Genomic DNA, 20,211 nt, shown 5'->3' with positions numbered 1-20,211 from the left:
AACAACTTGTTACACAAATTTTGGCGCAAAACAAAGCAATTTTAGAAGGAGTAATTGCAAAAAAAAGCAATACACCGCCAATAACCATGTTTGGGAAATTCAATCCAAAATCGGATAGATTGACAAATTACATTTTTCAACTAGAACATCACTTCAAAGCAAACTCAATATCGGATGAAGCTACAAAACGCTCCTGTTTCCTCAGTTGGGTTGGTAGCGATATTTTGGAATTGTTACAGAAAATATTTGTTGGTAAAATCGACGACAAATCTTATAATGAGATTTTATTTTCATTGGACAAACATTTTGTGAAGAAGCAGCATATTTTAGATGCTAGATTCAAATTATATAATCAGACGATGATGAAACCAAATCCAACTTATATCGAGTGGGTCTGTAGAAATGGACTGTGCAAAGAGTCATATGTGGATAGTCAAATAAGGGATATGATTGTCCTGTACACGCCCCATGAAAAAATTGGAAGCACTTGCTTACAAAAGTCAAATCCGACGTTGGATGAAGTTTTAGAAATATGTTCCATATATCGATGGCCTCATTCCAGAGTACGCTAAGGCGGCTTAGCATGCTTTGATGGAGTTCGCTGTTTTTTATTCGGATTGATGTGAATTGCATCCTGTCAAAATTTTGAATTTATTGAACCCTTCTATCAAAAGTTATGGCTAATATTGTACTTAACCTGTGATTAATGTTTTAAAAAATGTCCAATCCAAAAAGGGCAAAAAGCTTTGTTCGGTCTAAAGTGGTCTAAGTGATTTTTAGTAATGTTCTATTATCACTATTTCAAGTTCATACATGCTATAAAAAAAATTATAAAAAATACGATCTTAAGACCGAAAATAAGGGAATTTCTACACAGAAAAAAATATCACCAAAATATTTCCAATTAAAAAGTTAATAGAATTTGAAAATTTTTTCAATTAATAAATTAATTGATACAATTAACTTTTTAATCATGATAGAAACATTAAGTTAATTAAGTCAATGATTGAAAATTTTTAAATTTTTAATTAAAAAATTAATTGATACAATTAACTTTTTAATCAAATTCGGAAGACTAATTCAGTTAACCCTTTCACTACCGAAGAAAACCTAATGTTAAAAACTTTAATTTTTCTTCTGTTTTTCTTGTACTAACTAACAGCATGTAGAACAAAAATTGCCATTTTGAAAACCTACTTCAAATACTTCAAGAGCTATATGAGCTTGTTTTGAAAATTTAATTCTTGAATTGTGACCAAGTGGCCTTACGAAAATAAGCGCTATTTGGCCTATAATGTCCTTCAAAGTGTGAGCAAAAATACAAAAAAGAACCCGAAAAAGTGTCAGCTATAGTTTTCGTATGAATGTCCATTTACTAGAAACATACAGTAGAAAAATTGTCTCAAATTTTCGTATTTTTCGTTTATTTCTAAAGAAGTTTACCAAAATGTATTTTGGATCTCACCAATATGGAAAATATTTATAGGTTATTTAGATTAAAGACTCTACACTAAAATAACATCGAGAAATAAATCAAAACTAAGTGGAAAAATAGAATTTGGTGTCTTTTCGGTAGTGAAAGGGTTAAAAAAAGTGCTGATTTTTTTATTTTTAATTAAAAATGTATTTCAAACAATCATTTGTTAATCCAAACAAAAACTCTAAGCCAATTCGGAAAGTAATTAAAAATAGTTACCTTTTTTAATTAATAAATTAATTGAGTTTTACAATCAACATCAATTAAATTTTTAATTGAATCAATTAAAAAATTAATTGAAATTTGCTGAAAAAATCAATTAATTTTTTAATCAAGAATTTTTCTATGCCCAATTAAAACTGTGATTGATACTATCATTTTCGTGATTGAAGACATTTCAATTAAAAAATTAATTGGATCAATTAATTTGGTGATTGAATCAGAAAAACATTTTTTTGTGTGTATCTTATAGGGGCGTTGAGAAATTTCAAAAAACAAAACTTTGAACTTGTTTCCTGTAAAATTAACTTTTTAGACTTAGCGCACTTTGGAATGTAGACATCGATATGAAGCTACCAAGGATGCATGTAGTGAGATTGAAAACTCTGCCACAGGAGTAAACGATTTGCAATCAATTCGTCGTTTGTCATATCAACAAAATCAAGCTGAAAAAAAAATTATTCAGGGAGCGTGCCTCAATCATGTCCTATGTGTGGCAACGACCATCAGAGAAATAATTGTTACCACTTCAAAAATAAAACTAGTCAATCACAATCATCTAAGTTGCAGAAAATTCTTATAAATAGAAAAAAATGTACGTCAAATAATCGATAATCCCACTGATAAACCTATGAGTAATACCAGGAGTCATAAAAGAGCACGTAGGAAATTACATATACTTAGAAATACAATGAAAGGTGTAAAGAAAATACACCAAAATCAAATAAAACGTAGGTTTGAATCAAGAGATGGGGTACAAAACTCAAGACAGTCTGTATCCAATTCAAACCTAGACTTTGATAACAAAAATGTGTTCACAGACAGACGGACGGACGGACAGACGGACATGGCTAGATCGACTCAGGGACCCACCCTGAGCATTATTGCCAAAGACACCATGTGTCTATCTCGTCTCCTTCTGCACGGATGAAAAAGACTGTTTTTCATATGTTTGGCTATAAACATTATATGTTTGGGACACAAATTTTTAAACACAATATTTTTGAGTGCGAGCATATAATGTTCATAAACTAGCATAACATGTTTGGGACATATATGTTAATATGTTAGAACATATTATATTTGGGACATAAAATGTTTGGATGCAAACATATATTAATTTAGAAATAGCCTATAAACATATATGTGATTAGTAGCTTGGAGCGCTATTTAACAGGAAGCGATATTGAATTAAGTTGGTGGTTGTTGCTTGTTATTACAAAATTAACATTTTATTTTCCCTTGGGCAATTGATCAGCTACTTCTTTGATCCTTACAAACTGTGTGGTCCGCTGTTCGAATCACCGTCCGGCAAAAGGTGAAATTAAAATAAAAAAAATCATACAATTGAATAATTTCTTCTACAATGTTTGTATTACAGAAAAAGGTGCTAAGAACTAAAAAATCTCGTGGAAGTGAGAAAGATGTGGGGGAATATACAATTGGGCAGAAACAAAATTTTGAGCATTCAGGTCGAAAACCTATGTTGTTAGCACCTCTATTACCTGTTTATTTTCATAATTCATTATGATTGTAAATATATAAATAAATAAATAAAATTTTGAGCACAATATTGTTTGGGAGAATTTTTTTTAAGCATATAATATTTTTGGGTGCAAAATGCTTCCAAACATATTATATGTTCATATAATAACATATTGTTTTTTGGAAGACAACATTATTGAATTTGGATGCAAAAATACAAAATGCTTGGAACTTAGACTACCCAAACATATATTGTTTGGACCAATATGCTTTCAAACATATTATATATTGGAAGAGATCACACATATAAATGTTTGGGCAATACCCAAAAATGTATATGCTTGAAGCAAAATATGTTTGGGAGTATATGTTACAGAAGCGATTTTTTGTGAGCGTGTAGTTATGTTGAAGTCTGATTTTTTATTAATTTTTATAAAATAAAACATTAATTGAACTTGTAACTTCAGTCTTTTATTTTTTAGCTGGGGTGGCTAAAGCCCTTCAAAGTTTCGCTTTCCTACGATGCCTCTTTCTATTTTTGTCCATTCGTTGTATGGGATCGAATCACTGTGCGTTGGTATTATTACTGTGCCTAATATGGAGATAGTGGAACCTTTCCAATGTCACTACCTTTTTTAACCAAATGCAGATCTCGGAATATGAAGAATGGTGGGTTAACACAAAAATTGGGCTATTTTGGCCAGAGAATGGTGACAGCCTCTGGAATACGATAATAGTAAAGCAAACACAAAAATTAGAGAATAACCCTTTCTGCTGGCATGAAAGGTAGAAACATTTCATATCTATTCAACCTAACTGGAGCCACCGTGGTACAATAGTTAGCATGCCTGAATTGCACTCATAGGGTCGTGGGTTCAACCCACAGTTTCGTTGTACTACACCCTCTTAGTAATGCTGATGACATTTCTGAGAGTTTCTAAAAGTTCTCTAAGTGGCGTAACCGCAATGTGGAACCCTGTTCTGGCTCGGCTATAAAAAGTAGGCCTCTTGTCATTGAGCTAAAAATAGAATCGGACAGCATTCATTGATAAGAGAGAAGTTCGCCACTGTGGTATCACAATGGCCTATACCTAACCTAACAGTTCCATTATTGTGGCTTTAAATCTTTCCAACTCTTCAAGTCCTGTTCGTATAATTGGCTAGAAAAACTACAACCAGAATTCATCTATTTTTTTTTTAATTTTCGTAAACAATCTAAACTTCTTCGCATATATTTTCGCTACGTGTTTCATTTGAAGATAGAATATACTCTGCTATGTCGCTAATAACTTTACACTGACGTCACAAAATAACCAGCTTATCAATGAATTTCATGAATGGACTGGAATTTCATTCATGCCGAAAGAAATAAAATAAATCCTTGCCAACATTTTATAAACCAAAGGATACTGGATGTTTACATCATTGTCTATAGGAGGTTCCATGGTGCTCATATGCGATAAGAGGAGGAAACAAAAATAAATCACATTTCTATTAAATTGAAATTCATTGAAAAGGAAATTCAATTTTCTTCATTACCGAGAGAGAGACAATGCTTAGAGTATAAAAGAAGCAACCAAATACCTGAAGGATATCAGTCGCAACAACGACTTCGAACGAACCATATTGAATAGAATATCAAAGAATCAGCTACAGAAGAACGTCAGTGAAAAGTATTGAATTAAATTTCAAAATACAAAATTTCGAAGTAGTTTGAAAGTAGAGTATTGAAATATTAAACCGTCCATAAAAAAAAAAAAAAAAAACAATATAAAAAACTCCCACTTAGTGACAATGTTATTTAGTCCTTGGCAGTTGAAAACAGCTGTCAGCCTATTACTGTTGGCCACTACTTGGGGCCAGTACCAATCAGGAACCTGTGAAAGATCCGATTGTTATGATCAGGTCCACGAATTACGGCACACAATAAATTGGGAACTCTCTTCGGAAGGTATTCTTGGCCATGAAAATCATGAATATGCAAAACATATCAACGAAATAGGACGACGTGAATTTCAACACGAACTCTTACTTGAACGAGAAAATCAATCCGTTACTCGATCTATTCGGGAAACGGAATATCGATTTGAAACACGACGACATTCATCCAATCGAAATTCCGATATGAATGAACGAAGATTTGTTCGTGATCAACGTAAAGTTCGAGGCCATAATGATGACGGACGTCTGTTTCAAGTGAATGAAATGCGAAATTCAAATGAAATGATTCGTGAAGTTCGTCAACGACGTGATGAGAATAAATTGGATACTCTTGATGAACGCCGCCGTGAAATGGATGGCAGAAAGGAAAGGGATACTACACAGCGATTTGATACGATTGATTCTTCGAAGATTCGTGATACACGCCAACGAGATGAAATGGTTGATCGAAATGAGGTTACCATACAACGATCTAATGAAAGGGAGTCTGAAAGGATACGCGAAGTTAGCGAAAGACGAGAGCAAGCACTTCCTAATAATGTCAGAGAACGATTCGGGGAACGTGAACCACGACGATCTAATGAAATTGATGCTGAGAAATTTGGCAGAGCTGAAAAACGATCTGTCGATATTGATTCTAAGAGGATTCGTATGATGGAAGAAAGGCGAGAGCCTGAAGAACGCAATGAAAGAGATTCGCGATTATCCAATAGGATGGAAGATAGAGACACTCGAGAAGGAAGTATGAAGGATGACCGAGGTTCAGAACGTAGAATGGAAATCGATTCCAATAGAAATCGTGAAGCCCGGGAACGTGAAGCAGAACGAACCGATACTCGCAATACTCAACGTTTGAACGAAGATGACCGCCGAGAACGAAACTCAATTTCCTCTGAGGATTATGTAATTGATAGGAATCGTGAAGTCCGAGAAACTGAGGGTAATCAAAACGCTGGACAATCAATTGAACATGGTTCTAATAGAATTCGTGAAGTTCGAGAACGGCGGTCATCGACAGACGAATCTGAAAGAATACTTGAGGCTCGAGAGCGTATTGAAGAAGGAGATCGAAATTACCATAGAGTCAAAATCTCAGTCGAATCTGAATTGAATATCGTTCGAGAGAGACGAGATTCAGATGATCGTAAAGCACAATATCAAACTCGAGAAAGTCGTGTTGGTAATGAGCGGAAGATACGACGTGAAGTCCAAGAAAATCGAGAAGATAGTGAACGATACGACCGACGATTTAACGAAGATGAACCTGAAAGGATTCAAGAAGTTGAAGAAAGACAAGTACGTAGTAATACAGATGAACAAACAATCCGACGTGATGTGCAAGAAAGACAAGGGGATGGTCGCAAAGAAAGAGAGGCCCGAAGAATTCGCCATACAGTATCTGACAGAATTCAAGAGGTACGGGCACCAGAAGATAGAGAATCCAGACTGTCCAATAGAGTAGAAAATCGTAGGACTTTAGAAGTTACAGAACGCCGATCTACTGAAGATTTATTTGGGACTGAGAAGAATCATGCATTACGAGAACGACTACAACGAGAAGTTAGCAGCGAGCGAGAATCTCAACGTGAACAACGAGCTAGCAATACTCGCAACGAGCCACAAGAAATTGTAGGTAGAAGCGAATCTGAAAGGAACCAAAATGATCATCAAAGGTCTTACGAATTCAAACAAAGAGAGCGTTATGATAGAAACTCACGTCGGGAAATTGACTCCGCAACAATAAGAAAAAATATAGAAGGACGAGAAGAAGATCGCAATGAAATTAACGAACGACGATCTAATGAAATTGAAAGGAATAATCGAGAGAGAGAAGAATTCGGAGATCGGGATACTCGCGGATCCAACTATCATTCAGAAGGATCCACTGAAACTGAATTTAAAGGAATTCGTGAAGTCCGTGAACGATTTGAGCGAGACACACGCAAATTTAATGATCTCAATGAACGACGACCCACGGCAATTCGTGCTGAGACAACTCATGAAATTGGCGAATATGACAGGACCCGTGAAGTTCGTGATACCATTGGACATGTGCGAGAACAAAGCTGCCTCAATAGCCGAGATACACGACGATCTGCTGAGTTGAATGAAATTCGTGAAATAACAGAAAGAAGAGTACGAGAAGATCGAGACACAGAAGAACAGCGTGAACAAACATATCGGGAAGAAAGAGAAACACAGCGATCCAATGAATTAGACTCTGATAAACGTCGTGAGATTCGAGAGCGACAACAAGATCTCCGTCAAAGCATCAAATATGACAGCACCCATGAAATGCGCGTTTCTAGCCAACGTGACCGAGAACAAAGCGATCGCAATGAGCGAGGCACTCGAGTGTTATCTGAATTTGAGAGGACCAATGAAGATCGCGTGGCCAAACGACGTGAGCGCGAACAAGCAGATCGAAATGAACGAGATATCCGCCGATCATCTGAGTTTGAGAGGACCCATGAAGATCGAGAATCTAACCGACGAGAACGCGAACAAGCAGATCGCAATGAACGAGATATGCGCCGATCATCTGAGTTTGAGAGGACCCATGAAGATCGCGAGGCTAACCGGCGAGAACGCGAACAAGCAGATCGCAATGAACGAGATATGCGCCGATCATCTGAGTTTGAGAGGACCCATGAAGATCGCGAGGCTCACCGACGTGAACGCGAACAAGTAGGTCGCAATGAGCGCGATTTCCGCCAATCATCAGAGATTGAAAGGACCCATGAAGATCGTGAGACTAACCGACGGGAACGCGAACAAGCTGATCGCAATGAACGAGATATCCGCCGATCATTTGAGTTTGAGAGGACCCATGAAGATCGAGAGTCTAACCGACGGGAACGCGAACAAGCAAATCGCAATGAACGAGATTTCCGCCGATCATCTGAGTTTGAAAGGACCCATGAAGATCGTGAGGCTAACCGACGGGAACGCGAACAAGCAGATCGCAATGAACGAGCTATCCGCCAATCATCTGAGATTGAAAGAACCCATGAAGATCGAGAGTCTAACCGACGGGAACGCGAACAAGCAAATAGCAATGAGCGAGATTTCCGCCGATCATCTGAATTTGAAAGGACCCATGAAGATCGTGAGGCTAACCGGCGGGAACGCGAACAAGTAGATCGCATTGAACGAGATATCCGCCGATCGTCTGAGTATGAGAGGACCAATGAAGATCGAGAGGCTAACCGACGGGAACGCAAACAAGCTGATCACAATGAACGAGATATCCGCCGATCATCAGAGTTTGAAAGGATCCATGAAGATCGTGAGGCTAACCGACGGGAACGCGAACAAGCAGATCGCAATGAACGAGATATGCGCCGATCATCTGAGTTTGAGAGGACCCATGAAGATCGAGAGTCTAACCGACGAGAACGCGAACAAGCAGATCGCAATGAACGAGATATGCGCCGATCATCTGATTTTGGAAGGACCCAAGAAGTTCGCGAGGATGACCGACGTGAGCGCAAAGAAGCAGATCGTTATGAGCGAGATTCCCGTCGATCATCTGAGTTTGGAAGGACTCATGAAGTTCGAGAGGAAGACCGACGTGAGCGCAAAGAAACAGATCGTTATGAGCGAGATTCCCGTCGCCAATCTGAATTTGATAAAATACGCGTAGTTCGAGAAAGAAGAGTACAAGATGATCGAAATATGCGAGATAGAGAACAATCAAATGAATTTCTATCCGAGATGATTCGAGAAGTCCAGCCATCGAATGAATTCGAATCTGATGGACGTCGTGAAGTTCTAGAGCGTCAACACTATTCCCGTGAAAGTATACAAAATGAGGAAATTCGTGATTCCAGGCGACGTGAAGAAGATCGAAGAGTTCCCAATGAACGCGATACTCGACAATCATCTGAGGTGGAGGAAATTCTCGCCCGAAAAGTTCAAAAAGATCGAAATATGCGAGATACAGAACGATCAAATAAAGTTCGATCCGATAGATTTCAGGAAGCCACAGAACAACGTGATCGTGAAGAAGGAGAATCCAGACGATCCAATAAATTGGAGTCTGATGGACGTCGTGAGGTAAGAGAGCGACAACAAAACTCCCGTCAAAACGACAGATATGGCAGGACACTCCAAGTTCGTGATGCTAGCCGACGTGACCATTATGATTCTGCTCTCATCTTCAATACTCGACGCGAATCTTTGGAAAATAAACGAAACCAAATCATATCGCACATTCATGGCAATATGGAAGGCGTTCGCACCCGTTACATTGAAGAGGAATACCCTGAAAAACAACCAACCATTCTATTGAAAAAAGGATATTTAATTATAGGCCAAGGATTCATATTAGCATTTATTATTGCACAATCCTTTAATGGCAAAAGGGAATTCCAGTGAGTTAATAAATTCTTTTAGTGTAAAAATCCCTTCTAATTTCTCGATTTCATTCCATTTGTTTTCAGTTACCAAAATATACCTCAAAAATTACGACAAGCTATTGGAATCTGAACAAACTTTATATATGACCAATTTATGTGATGGCAACTTCTGATGAAAACTGGCTTTGAAACGACTATAATGTATATAGATAATTATGTTATGTGAAATAATTGTTTTGTTTTGTTAGTGAGATTATAGAGGAAAATGTGTACCTAAAAGCAAAATTGATATAGTCATATACATACACACATATATACCAAAAAATATATAGTTAACCAATATTACTGAACTATTATGTTTAATTCAAATAATTATATAGTTGTGAGCAACGAGTTTAACTGATGCAGCAGGTATACAATAATAATTATAACTTAATTTATTTAAATGTCCTTAAGAATATTTTGTGAAAATAAATTAACCAATATGCAATATACAAATTTGTCATTCATTTATATTGGAAATTTAAAAGTCGAACTATTACTAATCGATTTTTGGTTGAAAAAAAACATCTAAAAATCGAAGTCTACTTTTAGCTTTGGGAAAATACACTTGGGTTTTGAATGAGAATCAAGAAGTCGACTTTTCAACTTTTTCAACATTGTGATAAGTCGACTTCTCCAATTTTACAAAATTTCAAAAAGTTGACTTTAAACTTTTTGCCACTTCATTTACGATTATTGAAAAGTTGAAGATGAATTTTCAACATAAAACGAGCCACATCACATTACACTTTCAGTTCAAATCCGACTTTTCGTTTTTTACGTTATAGTTTGTTTTGGATCGATTTTGGTTACTATAAAAGGTTGATTTTGACCAACGTCAAAAAATGCCAAAATTTATTGGGCGATTTTGACGATTACAAAACGGCGATTAGCCGAATACCAATTTTTAATTATTCTGAAAGATGACCAAAGGGATAGAATATTTTTCACCGAAAGGTAACCGTCGGGTTCAGTTCAACTATAGTAGTATTGTGTATGCAATAGCGCTTTATACACCCTAATACGAGCAATAAATCTGGGGAATCTGGTGATTGGGTCTAGTAAGAGAAGGAACTATCATCAAACATTGGAATGTGAGTACTAATAATGTAGGATAAAAGGAATTGTATGGAAGCAAAGTTTTCCCGTATGGCTGATATGTATTGCAACTAACTTCATTTCTATCATTTATAAACCACTCTCTGCTGACAGACCTATTTTACTAGTTAAAATGGTATTCAAGCGTGATAAGGCGATTACTTTATATTTGGCTGGAAAATTTGTGGTTGCGTGGCTATCGTTTTCTCGTACCATTTTGCATATCGCAATGGACTGAAGAGAGCATGCAATAAATCGGGCTGCCACTTTTACCTAGCCTTTATTTCTCGCTACTGTGATACTGGCAGTATTGCTTTGCATCCAAAAAGTGGACGAATCAAAGTAACAACACCCCAAATAAACCGAACATTTAAGACTGGATTTGATCGGAATCCACGGAAAACTTGCACATGGGCAACGATATCGCCGTTGAAGTTCCAGAAAGGGCAAAAGATCACCAATGCACAAAAAAGTTAGACTGTAAAGAGCCAAGGAGTTGCTTCGTTTACACGAAAGTGGCCAGTTACCGAATTACTCACGCACACTCACAAAAAGAAAATTTGTACTCACGCACGAAAATGTCGTGACTCACGAAAAATACCGTTACTCACGAAAAATATCGTGACTCACGAATAATTTTATGATTAATTTACCTTAGTGAAGTGTATGAAAACATGAGCATTATTAAAATCGAGAGTGTTATCAAACACTTAACATCCCAGGTGTCACTAAAATTGCAATTGAATTTAACTCTTAAGCGTTTTATCTTGGTGAGCAGGAATATTTTCGTGAGGGTAATTCGTTACTCACGCACACTCACGAAGATATTATTTTCGTGACTCACGCTAACGCACGACATTTTGGTTTGTTAATCACACTCACGCTGTTGTCATGAACGTGACTCACGCACGAATCACGAAAATTTTCGTGATTCACGACAATTTCGTGTCACGTGCACACCTCTAATTAAAATAAATGCGTCATATTATCAAGAAAATGTCCAAATACTGTATTGACTCTCTGGGCAGACAAACATTTTGGCCGCAGACCGTGGACATTCTAACAGGACTCAGCAAACGTCAATCGAGAATGACTTAAGAACAAGATTCCCCGCTTTATTTCTACAGCACAATGGCCACTAAAATCTCCATCCGTTGGACTTTCATCACACAAAAAAAATATTTTTTGTCTTCATTCAATTGAAATTTGCTAATGAAATCAATTAATTTTTTAATCAAGTATTTTTTGATGCTCAATTAAAACGTTGATTGATACTATCATGTTTGTGATTGAAGACATTTCAATTAAAAAATTAATTGGATCAATTAATTTTGTGATTGAATCTGAAAATTTTTTTGTGTGTGATTGATTTTTGTTTCATTTAAAAAATTTGTTGAAAAAATTAAGTTTTTAATGAATATTTTTTAAACTCAACTAAGACTTTAATCGGAAAAAATTGTTGTGAAATTTTTTTCTGTGCACAAATCAACGTTTTGCCGGGAATGAGCCAAAATAGCGCAAATCCTCTATCGTGCAGCGTGTGATGCATAGGAAATGCAACAGCAACCAACTCCGGAAGAAAATATACCAACTCTGTTTGGTGGGTCGTGGGTTCGATTCCTGCTTCGACCTAACACCAAAAAGTTTTTCAGCAGTGGATTATCCCACCTCAGTAATGTTGGTGACATTTCTGAGTGTTTCAAAGCTTCTCTAAGTGGTTTCACTGCAATGTGGAACGCCGTTCGGACTCGGCTATACAAAGTAGGTCCCTTGTCATTGAGCTTAACATGGAATCGGGCAGCACTCAGTGATAAGAGAGAAGTTCACAATGGACTGAATAATCTAAGTGGGCCTGATATATCGGACTGCCACCTAACCTAACTCTGTTTGGTAGTCAACATTATTTTATTACACAGACACTTTCGGTCAGATTGCTTTATGAAGCAAATTGCTGTACGAATTACATCAAACAACCATCTTTTACTCTTCTTTAATAATTCTTGTTGGTTTGGATCATAAGTTTATAGTAAAATTTGATAAAAGGTAAAAGCTTTCGAATGTATACGGTTAACTTTTTAGTTCTGCTGGAATATTGAAATTTTTCTGGAAGTGGGACTCCCCCGGGACATCAAGCTAGTGTTTGCAATTGGTGCAAATAGCCGCTAATGGACCTATCACAGTACTGATACCAGTGCATCAGGTTATCGCAAATTTTAAATTTTCATATAATATTGTGATTTCTATACTTCTTTGATATTCAAATCTTTGTGGATCTACACATTTACAGAAATACAATTCAATCAGAATAATCCATTGTTCAACATATTCCAAAACTTTTTCGTTTCTGGTGTTTGTCCAAGATAGATTCATGAGGATCTGTCTATAGTCGAGTCCTACTAAGTTGTCTCAAAACGTGTCGTTTAGAATGAGTCGTGTCCTAAAGTGTACATTTACCCCCATCAATGACATACCCATGTTAAGGTGTTCAATCCCTTCTATATGTTTTGACCCTAACTGGTACTAGTTCTTGATCCATTTCCCGTAGGAATTATTTGAGTAACTGACGTTTTGCATCAGCAGATGCGGATTCCTATTACATGCACATTTATTTACATGGGTTTACAAATCCGCTTCTCATGATCTTGAGTAGTATTGCGGTCAACGGAAAGACTACTTTAGTACAAACAGAAATCCTTTTCCTGATTAAAATATAAAGAGCCCTAAAAATAGCAATCTTTGTCTGCCAAAAAGGATAAAAGACGTATTTGCTAGTTTTACAAGCTTTTGAAAGTATTCACGATAATCTCGTGAAAAAAATCAATATTATTGGAGCCAGAACCAATTCAAAGAATACAACATTGTTCAGTGATTCTGAATCGGGCAACTCATTCTGTGTTCGATTGCTACGTCAAAATTGATTTAATGAGATCCAAGCCGTATACAAGAAGGAGGAATATCCAATATAAGGAGACAAAAGAAAACCAATCTCGTATTGTCAGATGGAAGGTGTACGACATACTTGATGGTGGCATAGCAGCATTATTTATTATTAGTTGTATTTAAATATTGAAAAAGATTTATGGGTGTTTTCTTCCGCATAATATTTTACAATTTCGAATTATAACTCGTTACAGTTTGAACATATAAACCAGAACAATATGGAAGTGGTACCAACGAAAGCAATATTCATCAATTGTTAGAGATCTACCTTTCCCAAACATATTTCCATTCTTAGTGAATAAATGTTGTTGTCAACTTAATAAATATTCACTTTAATCTACAGAATATATAAAATTTTTTTGCTACATTGTAGTATTTATGCGTTCTTGGATTTCTTTCTTTGTTTTTGGTCCAACATTTGCTATGGGTGATGCTTCTTTTGGGGCACCACTTGCCTCTCCAGAACTATTTTTACTTTTGTTTAATATCCTTTCTGTTTTTACAGCATCATATTCCTTAAGTTCGGCTAATTTCAGTGGTATGCTCTGCAACTCTCTTTTACGCATTTGGAATCTATGTAAATGAAAATTAGTGATAATTATAAATCAGTTACCATTCAGAATCTACCTTTGTTTTAAACCAAGCAATTTTTTGCTGCAAGCAATTAACTACTTATTTTTACGATACCGTACAAAAATATTTCCTAGGGAATATGATGCCGTATAAAACATAGACCAAAATCAGCTGATAGTTGTTGACAAATCGACTTTTCCAAAATGTGTTATACTAAGAGTTGCATTTCATAGACTTGGAAGGTTCGCACTTATCAACAAGTTTTAATATTCGTATGAACTTACGAGCTGTTCACATAATACATTTACTCGTTCAACACCCAATAAACACAGGATGAGCGTTTTTCAAATGCAACAACTTTTCGGTTTGAGGGTAAATATAATTTTCAACATAAATTCAACTTGACTTGAAACAGCTCATCTTCAATACATCTTCAAATTTTTTGCGAATTACTTCCAATTTGCCAAAATGTTGACGAAATATTTGAAAAGGTGTTGGAGATAATATGAGAAAACTTTGACAAAACACTACCCTAAAATGCAACGAAAAAACCATGTGGTTTTCAATACTTGTTTGTGCAACGAAGTTCGTGGTTAATTGGAAGAAATAAAAAACTTGGAAAATTTTAGACAAAAAACTGAATTTACTCCAAATAGTTTCTAATATTAGGTAAGTGAAAATAAAACAAAAAAATTAAATGAAACTTTAAGGAAGACACTAAATATACATCTCTTTGCCGAAAACTAAAATTATGGATTCTAAGTTCTTGAAACATTAAAAAGCTGACCGATAAAAAATGTTGGACAATTAACTGGAACTGATTCAAATAGTTTATAATAATTGGTAAGTCAATATGGAAAATTAAATCAACACTTTAGAGAAGTCACTAAATTTAAATCTTATTGCAGAAAACTAAAATATTTTGATGCTGCATTCTTGAAACCTTAAGAGGTTGACCGATGAAAATGATGGTGGCTTATCGAAAAGAGAAAGTTTCCATAAATCAAAGTGCAACGAATTAAACTTGGTATTTATGCTTTTCCATATCAACAACTACTACATGTTAATTCGCATCACATCGATATTTTAATTTACCTCGCATCATCGGTTTAATTTGTTATTTTGCGAATTGAAATTACTGGAAATTTATTCTAACTCACTGGTTATCAAGTTCCTTGCGAATTGCCCGAATTTTAATGAGTTTTACAACAATTTTGTGACACCAACGCTCTTGAGGAAATCGAATTTTGTGGTTTTCAATACATTTTGTGCCACGAAGTACGTGGTCAGTGGGAAGAAATACAAAAATTGAAATATTTTTGACACAAGAGTGAAATTAGTCCAAAACGCTAACTATAATTGATAATTCAAAACAAAAAGTGAAATAAAACGTAATGGAAATCACAAAACTCGACTGCTTTGCAGAAAACTAAAATCATTGGATGTTATATTCTTGGAAGATGTTGACCGATGAAAAAATGATGAAGGAAACAACAAAGAAAATATTCCAGAAAACTTGCAAAGTGCAACCAATTAAAAAAGTGCAACAATTCCTATATCAAGAGCTTCTGGATGAAAATGTGCATTACATCAATTTACATTCCGTGATCAGTTTGATATTTTGTGAATTCATCTTGATAGAATCTATTCTAACACGCAGGCCAGCAAATTCCTCGATATTAATTATTTCAAATTGCCAACATATTAATTAATAATTAATTAATTAATTAATAGTTATGTGACACCGACATTATGGAGGAAATGGAATTATACATGTAAAAATGTTTAAGATATTTAAAGTTGTATTGATCGTTTTAGTTATTAATACGTTTAATAAGAAAATTATGTTTTAATTATTATTATTATGGTATTATATTATTATTATTTTTATATATTATTAATGTTATTTTTAATATTATTATATTTTTAACGAAAAAAATTAATAAAATTTACAAAATCCCTAGAAATTTAGTGTTGACTTTCAGTTAGAACTGGGATTGACTTTCATGCAAATTGTGGTTAGAAAATATTCGCAACAATGTTAATTTTTAATTTGCCTCACATTGAAAACTTTTTGAGAAATTATTGAGTAGCGATACATTTCAATTTGAGGATTACAATTGAGAGATTATTTCTATTGTGTTGAATTTTACTGTTGAGGGTAATGTCTGTTTTTTGTTGAGAACGCGATTTTCTCAACAATTTCTCAACTTGAATATTACCCTAATCCTTTGAAAAAATGTTTGAAAAATTATTGAATTTTAGTATTTTTCAAACGTTTGTGTTTATTGGGCAATGTGTGAACCAAGCGAAAAACACCAATCCCAACAAACACAAGGATGAGCATTTTTCATAGGTAACGCCATATCAATTTGATAGTAAATCCCATATTCAACATTTATTCGAAAAGCTTTGCAAATTGCTTGCCTTCAACAAATTTTCCAATAGCTTTGAAGCGTTAATATGAAATTTAGTTTGAAAAGTTGTTGCTAATATGTTGAGAAATCGTTGCTAACGTGTTGAATTCTACTGTTGAGGGCAATGTCTGTTTTTTGCTGAGAACACGATTTTCTCAACAATTTCTCAAATTGAATATTACCCTAATCCTTTGAAAAAATGTTTGAAAAATTGTTGAAATTTAGTATTTTTCAAACGTTTGTGTTTATTGGGATGCTTGTTTGAACCAATTGAAGTCATTGGAAGTCAAAAGAAGCGCCAAACTAAAACATACCATCTTGATCGAGGAAAACTTGCTGTTGCTCAAAGCTTGGTATATATCACTAGGGAAACAAAAGAAAGATGTATAGAATCGTTAAATTCATAAAAAGTTGGCAGGGAAAGTACAACGATAAGGGCGCGATATATATATTATCCCCAATATGTAGAAAAAACTCTATCGAATTTATGATGCTAACGTTTTTAAATGTATGGTAGTTATTCAATTTACCCGCCAATGGGAATAAATAAAAATAATAAAAAAAAAACAGTGTGTCCAGCCTAAGTTCGTTTCAGCAAAAAACTAATATCAGCATTTACCCTGCCAGCATTTCAAAGTTTCATTTCATACTCATCGCTACCACAGACTCGTAAGTGACACTGCAACAATCGCCAACTGTGATGGGGGAAGCGTATGAAAAAGTATGAAATGTATATTAAAGTATTTTGTCATCACTATTGTTACAAGAGCCATTTTATATTTTGTGAAAAACCAAGCGCAACTAGCTTCTTATAATTTATTTAAATGAAATCGATAATGAAGTACGGAAAACATAGTTATTTCGCTTAAAATTGTAAAAGGTATATTGGTGAACAATTTTTGACTTTCCAAATGGAATAATGCAATTGTTTTTCATGCGCTTTACAGACTATCAGTTATTCCGGACGTAATGTCGGTGTTTGCAAAGAATCCTATGCGCTTTACAGACTATCAGATATTCCGGACGGAATGTCGGTGTGTGTGAAGAATCTTACAATGTGTCGGATTGATACGACTTGTCGGCGATGACTAAATAATCGGTAAATGTGTTATCGATCCCATAAACATACAGCAGTATCGATTATGCCTTCGGACTTACAGCCTATTTCTGATATCCGAACGAAAGCAATTGCGAACGAATGGCAGTCACTCACTTTCGTCTAGATTTGGGTTTCTCTAACTTCCTTTCGTTCGGTACTATGTTCATTCTTGCGAAAAATTTTTATGGAAACCATTATTTCGCACATAGAAAGCGGCGTTTTTTTAGGTAGCTTGGAGCGCTATTTTACAGGGAGCGATATTGGATTAAGTTGGTGGTTGTTGCTTGTTTTTACAAAATAACATTTTATTTTTCCTTGGGCAATTGATCTGCTATTCCTTTGATCCTTTGTATAGTTTCGGAACAAAAATATGGTCCGTGTTTGATTTATAAACCCGCACAAATAGTTTTTAATAAATAAATTATTTCTTAATTCACATTGCAAATGGCGCCGTGCTATAAACGTCAGTTTTTCAACACGAAAAAACAAAGTATCACAAATGGAAAAAATTTCGCAAATTTTTCGCATTTTTTGGTTTTGTATGGAGTTTCAACGCGAAAACCGAACAGAGTACCGGCCTAAATGCTAGCATTACCAGATCTCAATTATTTCAATTTCCTGAAAAAGGCCCATACATTTTAAAAATGATTTTCCATAAAATTCAATCTGGCATCGCCGTTCATTTGGCAAAAATTTCCCGCTTTTGATATTTGGTTTAGCTCAATAATTTTTTTTAACAAATCAGCCCGTGTAGAGAGATAAGGATTTGTATTTCCATATTTCTACAATAATTACAGTTCAGTTGTCCTTTTAATGAGTGATTCATTCGAAATGTATGTGTTTGCTCGTGTTAGACTTTCCCTTAAACGGTCTCTATGGCGGTTATAAAGAAAAAATAGATCGATATAATTAACTTTTATCACATATTTACAATAAAAGCTTTAATCATTTTATCAATTATTAAGTTTTTCCTATTTATAAATGCCTTTTTCCACAAAACGAAAGGTCTTTACCAAGTGAGTGGTTTTGACATTTCAGTTCGTCAAAATGCGAACGAATCGAGTTAGAGAAACCCAATTTTAGAGCTTACGTTACGTCTTCGTTCGCATTGACTTTCGTTTCGATTTTCGTTTAGATACCCCTTAGAGAAACCAAAATCAGCTGTTTTTCGTTTTGTATGCGAACGAAGACTAGAATTCGGATAGCAGAAATAGGCTGTTAACTTATAATGTGCACAATATATGGGATATGTTCGACACGAGCACTGTCGTCCGGAATAACTGGTAGTCTGTAAAGCGCATAACTTGGCATGGTACAACTTCTCAATAGTGACGGCGCTTTTCCGTCGAGTTTTGGATGCCGTATACGATTGTTTTCGACGTGGCGGGGATTCTCAGAAGCGCCGTCAAATTCAAAAAATGTTGGCAGGGATAATAGCTTTTCGTGCGAAAACATTATCCAAACATACTAAGCTTAAGAAAAAGATTTGATAAATGATCACATAAGTTAATTTCAGCATGGATTGTGTGGTCGAACTTAAATTATGGTAATGAATAGCGATATTATTGCCGAATGAAAGTATAGTGTAAACGGCATAAACCGTAGTTTCTTGTTCCTCTAAATTCCGGCTGTCACCCGGTATAAATCCCATCCCAAAAATATGACAAGATGGATGTTTTGATATTTTTACTTAAGTCGAAGCACAAAAGAGAATAAAGGTTGAGTTATGCTATGTTCCCACCGACTCGTTTTCCTCTTTCGTTTTTCCAAAACATTTCACCGTTCACACCGGGTTGAGATGTTTTAGTTTGTCAGTTATCATGGAAACTAGAAATTCACATTTACTCGAAATTCACATGTATGCAACCTATTTCCAAATAATTACCGCGAGCGCAAAGGGAAAAATTTTTATGTTATTTTCACATGTCCATGTTCTTAAAAGCCTTTGTTTATTCTTTTTTTTATGAAACTTATTTCAATATTTTGACATATATTTTGAATAGGGTATGTTATTCGGGGTATATTCCAAATTAAGGTAGGTACTATGTTCGGTTTTCGAGTTGAAAACCACTTTATTTTCGCGATTACTTTTCCTTAAATAATCAAAATTATAAATGAAAACAAACTTATTCCTGTAAAGTCTTGCCGAAATCTAGAGGAACAAGAAACCACGCATCAATTGTGTTGATTTGTCTGCTTTATATTGAACTGTTTTAATAAAGTAACCACGAAAATTTCAACGCGAAAAGCGAACATAGTACTTACCTTTAGGTGGGATCATATTCTAAAATTGACGTGTTTTGGAGGAAAACTTGTGTTTTGAACTTGTTTTTTAGTATGGCGAAAACGACTCGTTTTGAAGTGCTTATAAAGGGAAAACATTTCAAACCCCAAAACATGCTTGGTGAGAACACCGTATTAAGGTTGAGTTACATATCATGCGTTAATCCGTGCGTTGATGGATGGGTTGATATTTTTCAGTTTAAAGCACTCTAACAAAACTGTTGCTTTCAAAGAGAAAATTCAACTCTTCAATCAACGTACGCATTAACGCATGGT

The 20,211-nt window shown here is 35.1% G+C and overlaps 2 protein-coding genes and 1 long non-coding RNA gene across 3 annotated transcripts; 2 read left to right on the top strand and 1 right to left on the bottom strand.

Moving 5' to 3' along the window:
- Positions 1 to 4,793: 4,793 nt before the first annotated feature.
- LOC142229486 (uncharacterized) lies at positions 4,794 to 9,981 on the top strand. The gene is made up of 2 exons (XM_075300046.1): positions 4,794 to 9,498; positions 9,568 to 9,981. Exons 1-2 carry the CDS (start codon positions 4,976 to 4,978, stop codon positions 9,611 to 9,613), a joined length of 4,569 nt encoding a protein of 1,522 aa, XP_075156161.1. The 5' UTR covers positions 4,794 to 4,975; the 3' UTR covers positions 9,614 to 9,981.
- Positions 9,982 to 13,642: 3,661 nt separating this feature from the next.
- LOC142230425 (uncharacterized) lies at positions 13,643 to 14,336 on the bottom strand. Its single transcript, XM_075301067.1, has 2 exons — positions 14,191 to 14,336; positions 13,643 to 14,136 (listed from the first exon to the last, which is right to left on the bottom strand). The coding sequence occupies exon 2, from the start codon at positions 14,127 to 14,129 to the stop codon at positions 13,926 to 13,928; it is 204 nt and encodes a 67-aa protein (XP_075157182.1). The 5' UTR covers positions 14,130 to 14,136; positions 14,191 to 14,336; the 3' UTR covers positions 13,643 to 13,925.
- Positions 14,337 to 14,863: 527 nt separating this feature from the next.
- On the top strand, positions 14,864 to 15,348 carry LOC142230231 (uncharacterized). The gene is made up of 2 exons (XR_012720612.1): positions 14,864 to 14,979; positions 15,045 to 15,348. It is a non-coding gene; the product is annotated as an uncharacterized LOC142230231 (long non-coding RNA).
- Positions 15,349 to 20,211: the final 4,863 nt, after the last annotated feature.

This window comes from Haematobia irritans, chromosome 3, assembly GCF_050003625.1.
Source record: "Haematobia irritans isolate KBUSLIRL chromosome 3, ASM5000362v1, whole genome shotgun sequence".
Lineage (NCBI taxonomy): Eukaryota > Metazoa > Arthropoda > Insecta > Diptera > Muscidae > Haematobia > Haematobia irritans.
This window is presented reverse-complemented; position numbering and strand designations above follow the sequence as displayed.

Coding starts and splice junctions, on each gene's coding strand:
- LOC142229486 (XM_075300046.1), top strand. CDS start 4,976: ATGTTATTTAGTCCTTGGCAGTTGAAAACAGCTGTCAGCCTATTACTG. Junction 9,499..9,567: donor AATGGCAAAAGGGAATTCCA/GTGAGTTAATAA, acceptor ATTTGTTTTCAG/TTACCAAAATATACCTCAAA.
- LOC142230425 (XM_075301067.1), bottom strand. CDS start 14,129: ATGCGTAAAAGAGAGTTGCAGAGCATACCACTGAAATTAGCCGAACTT.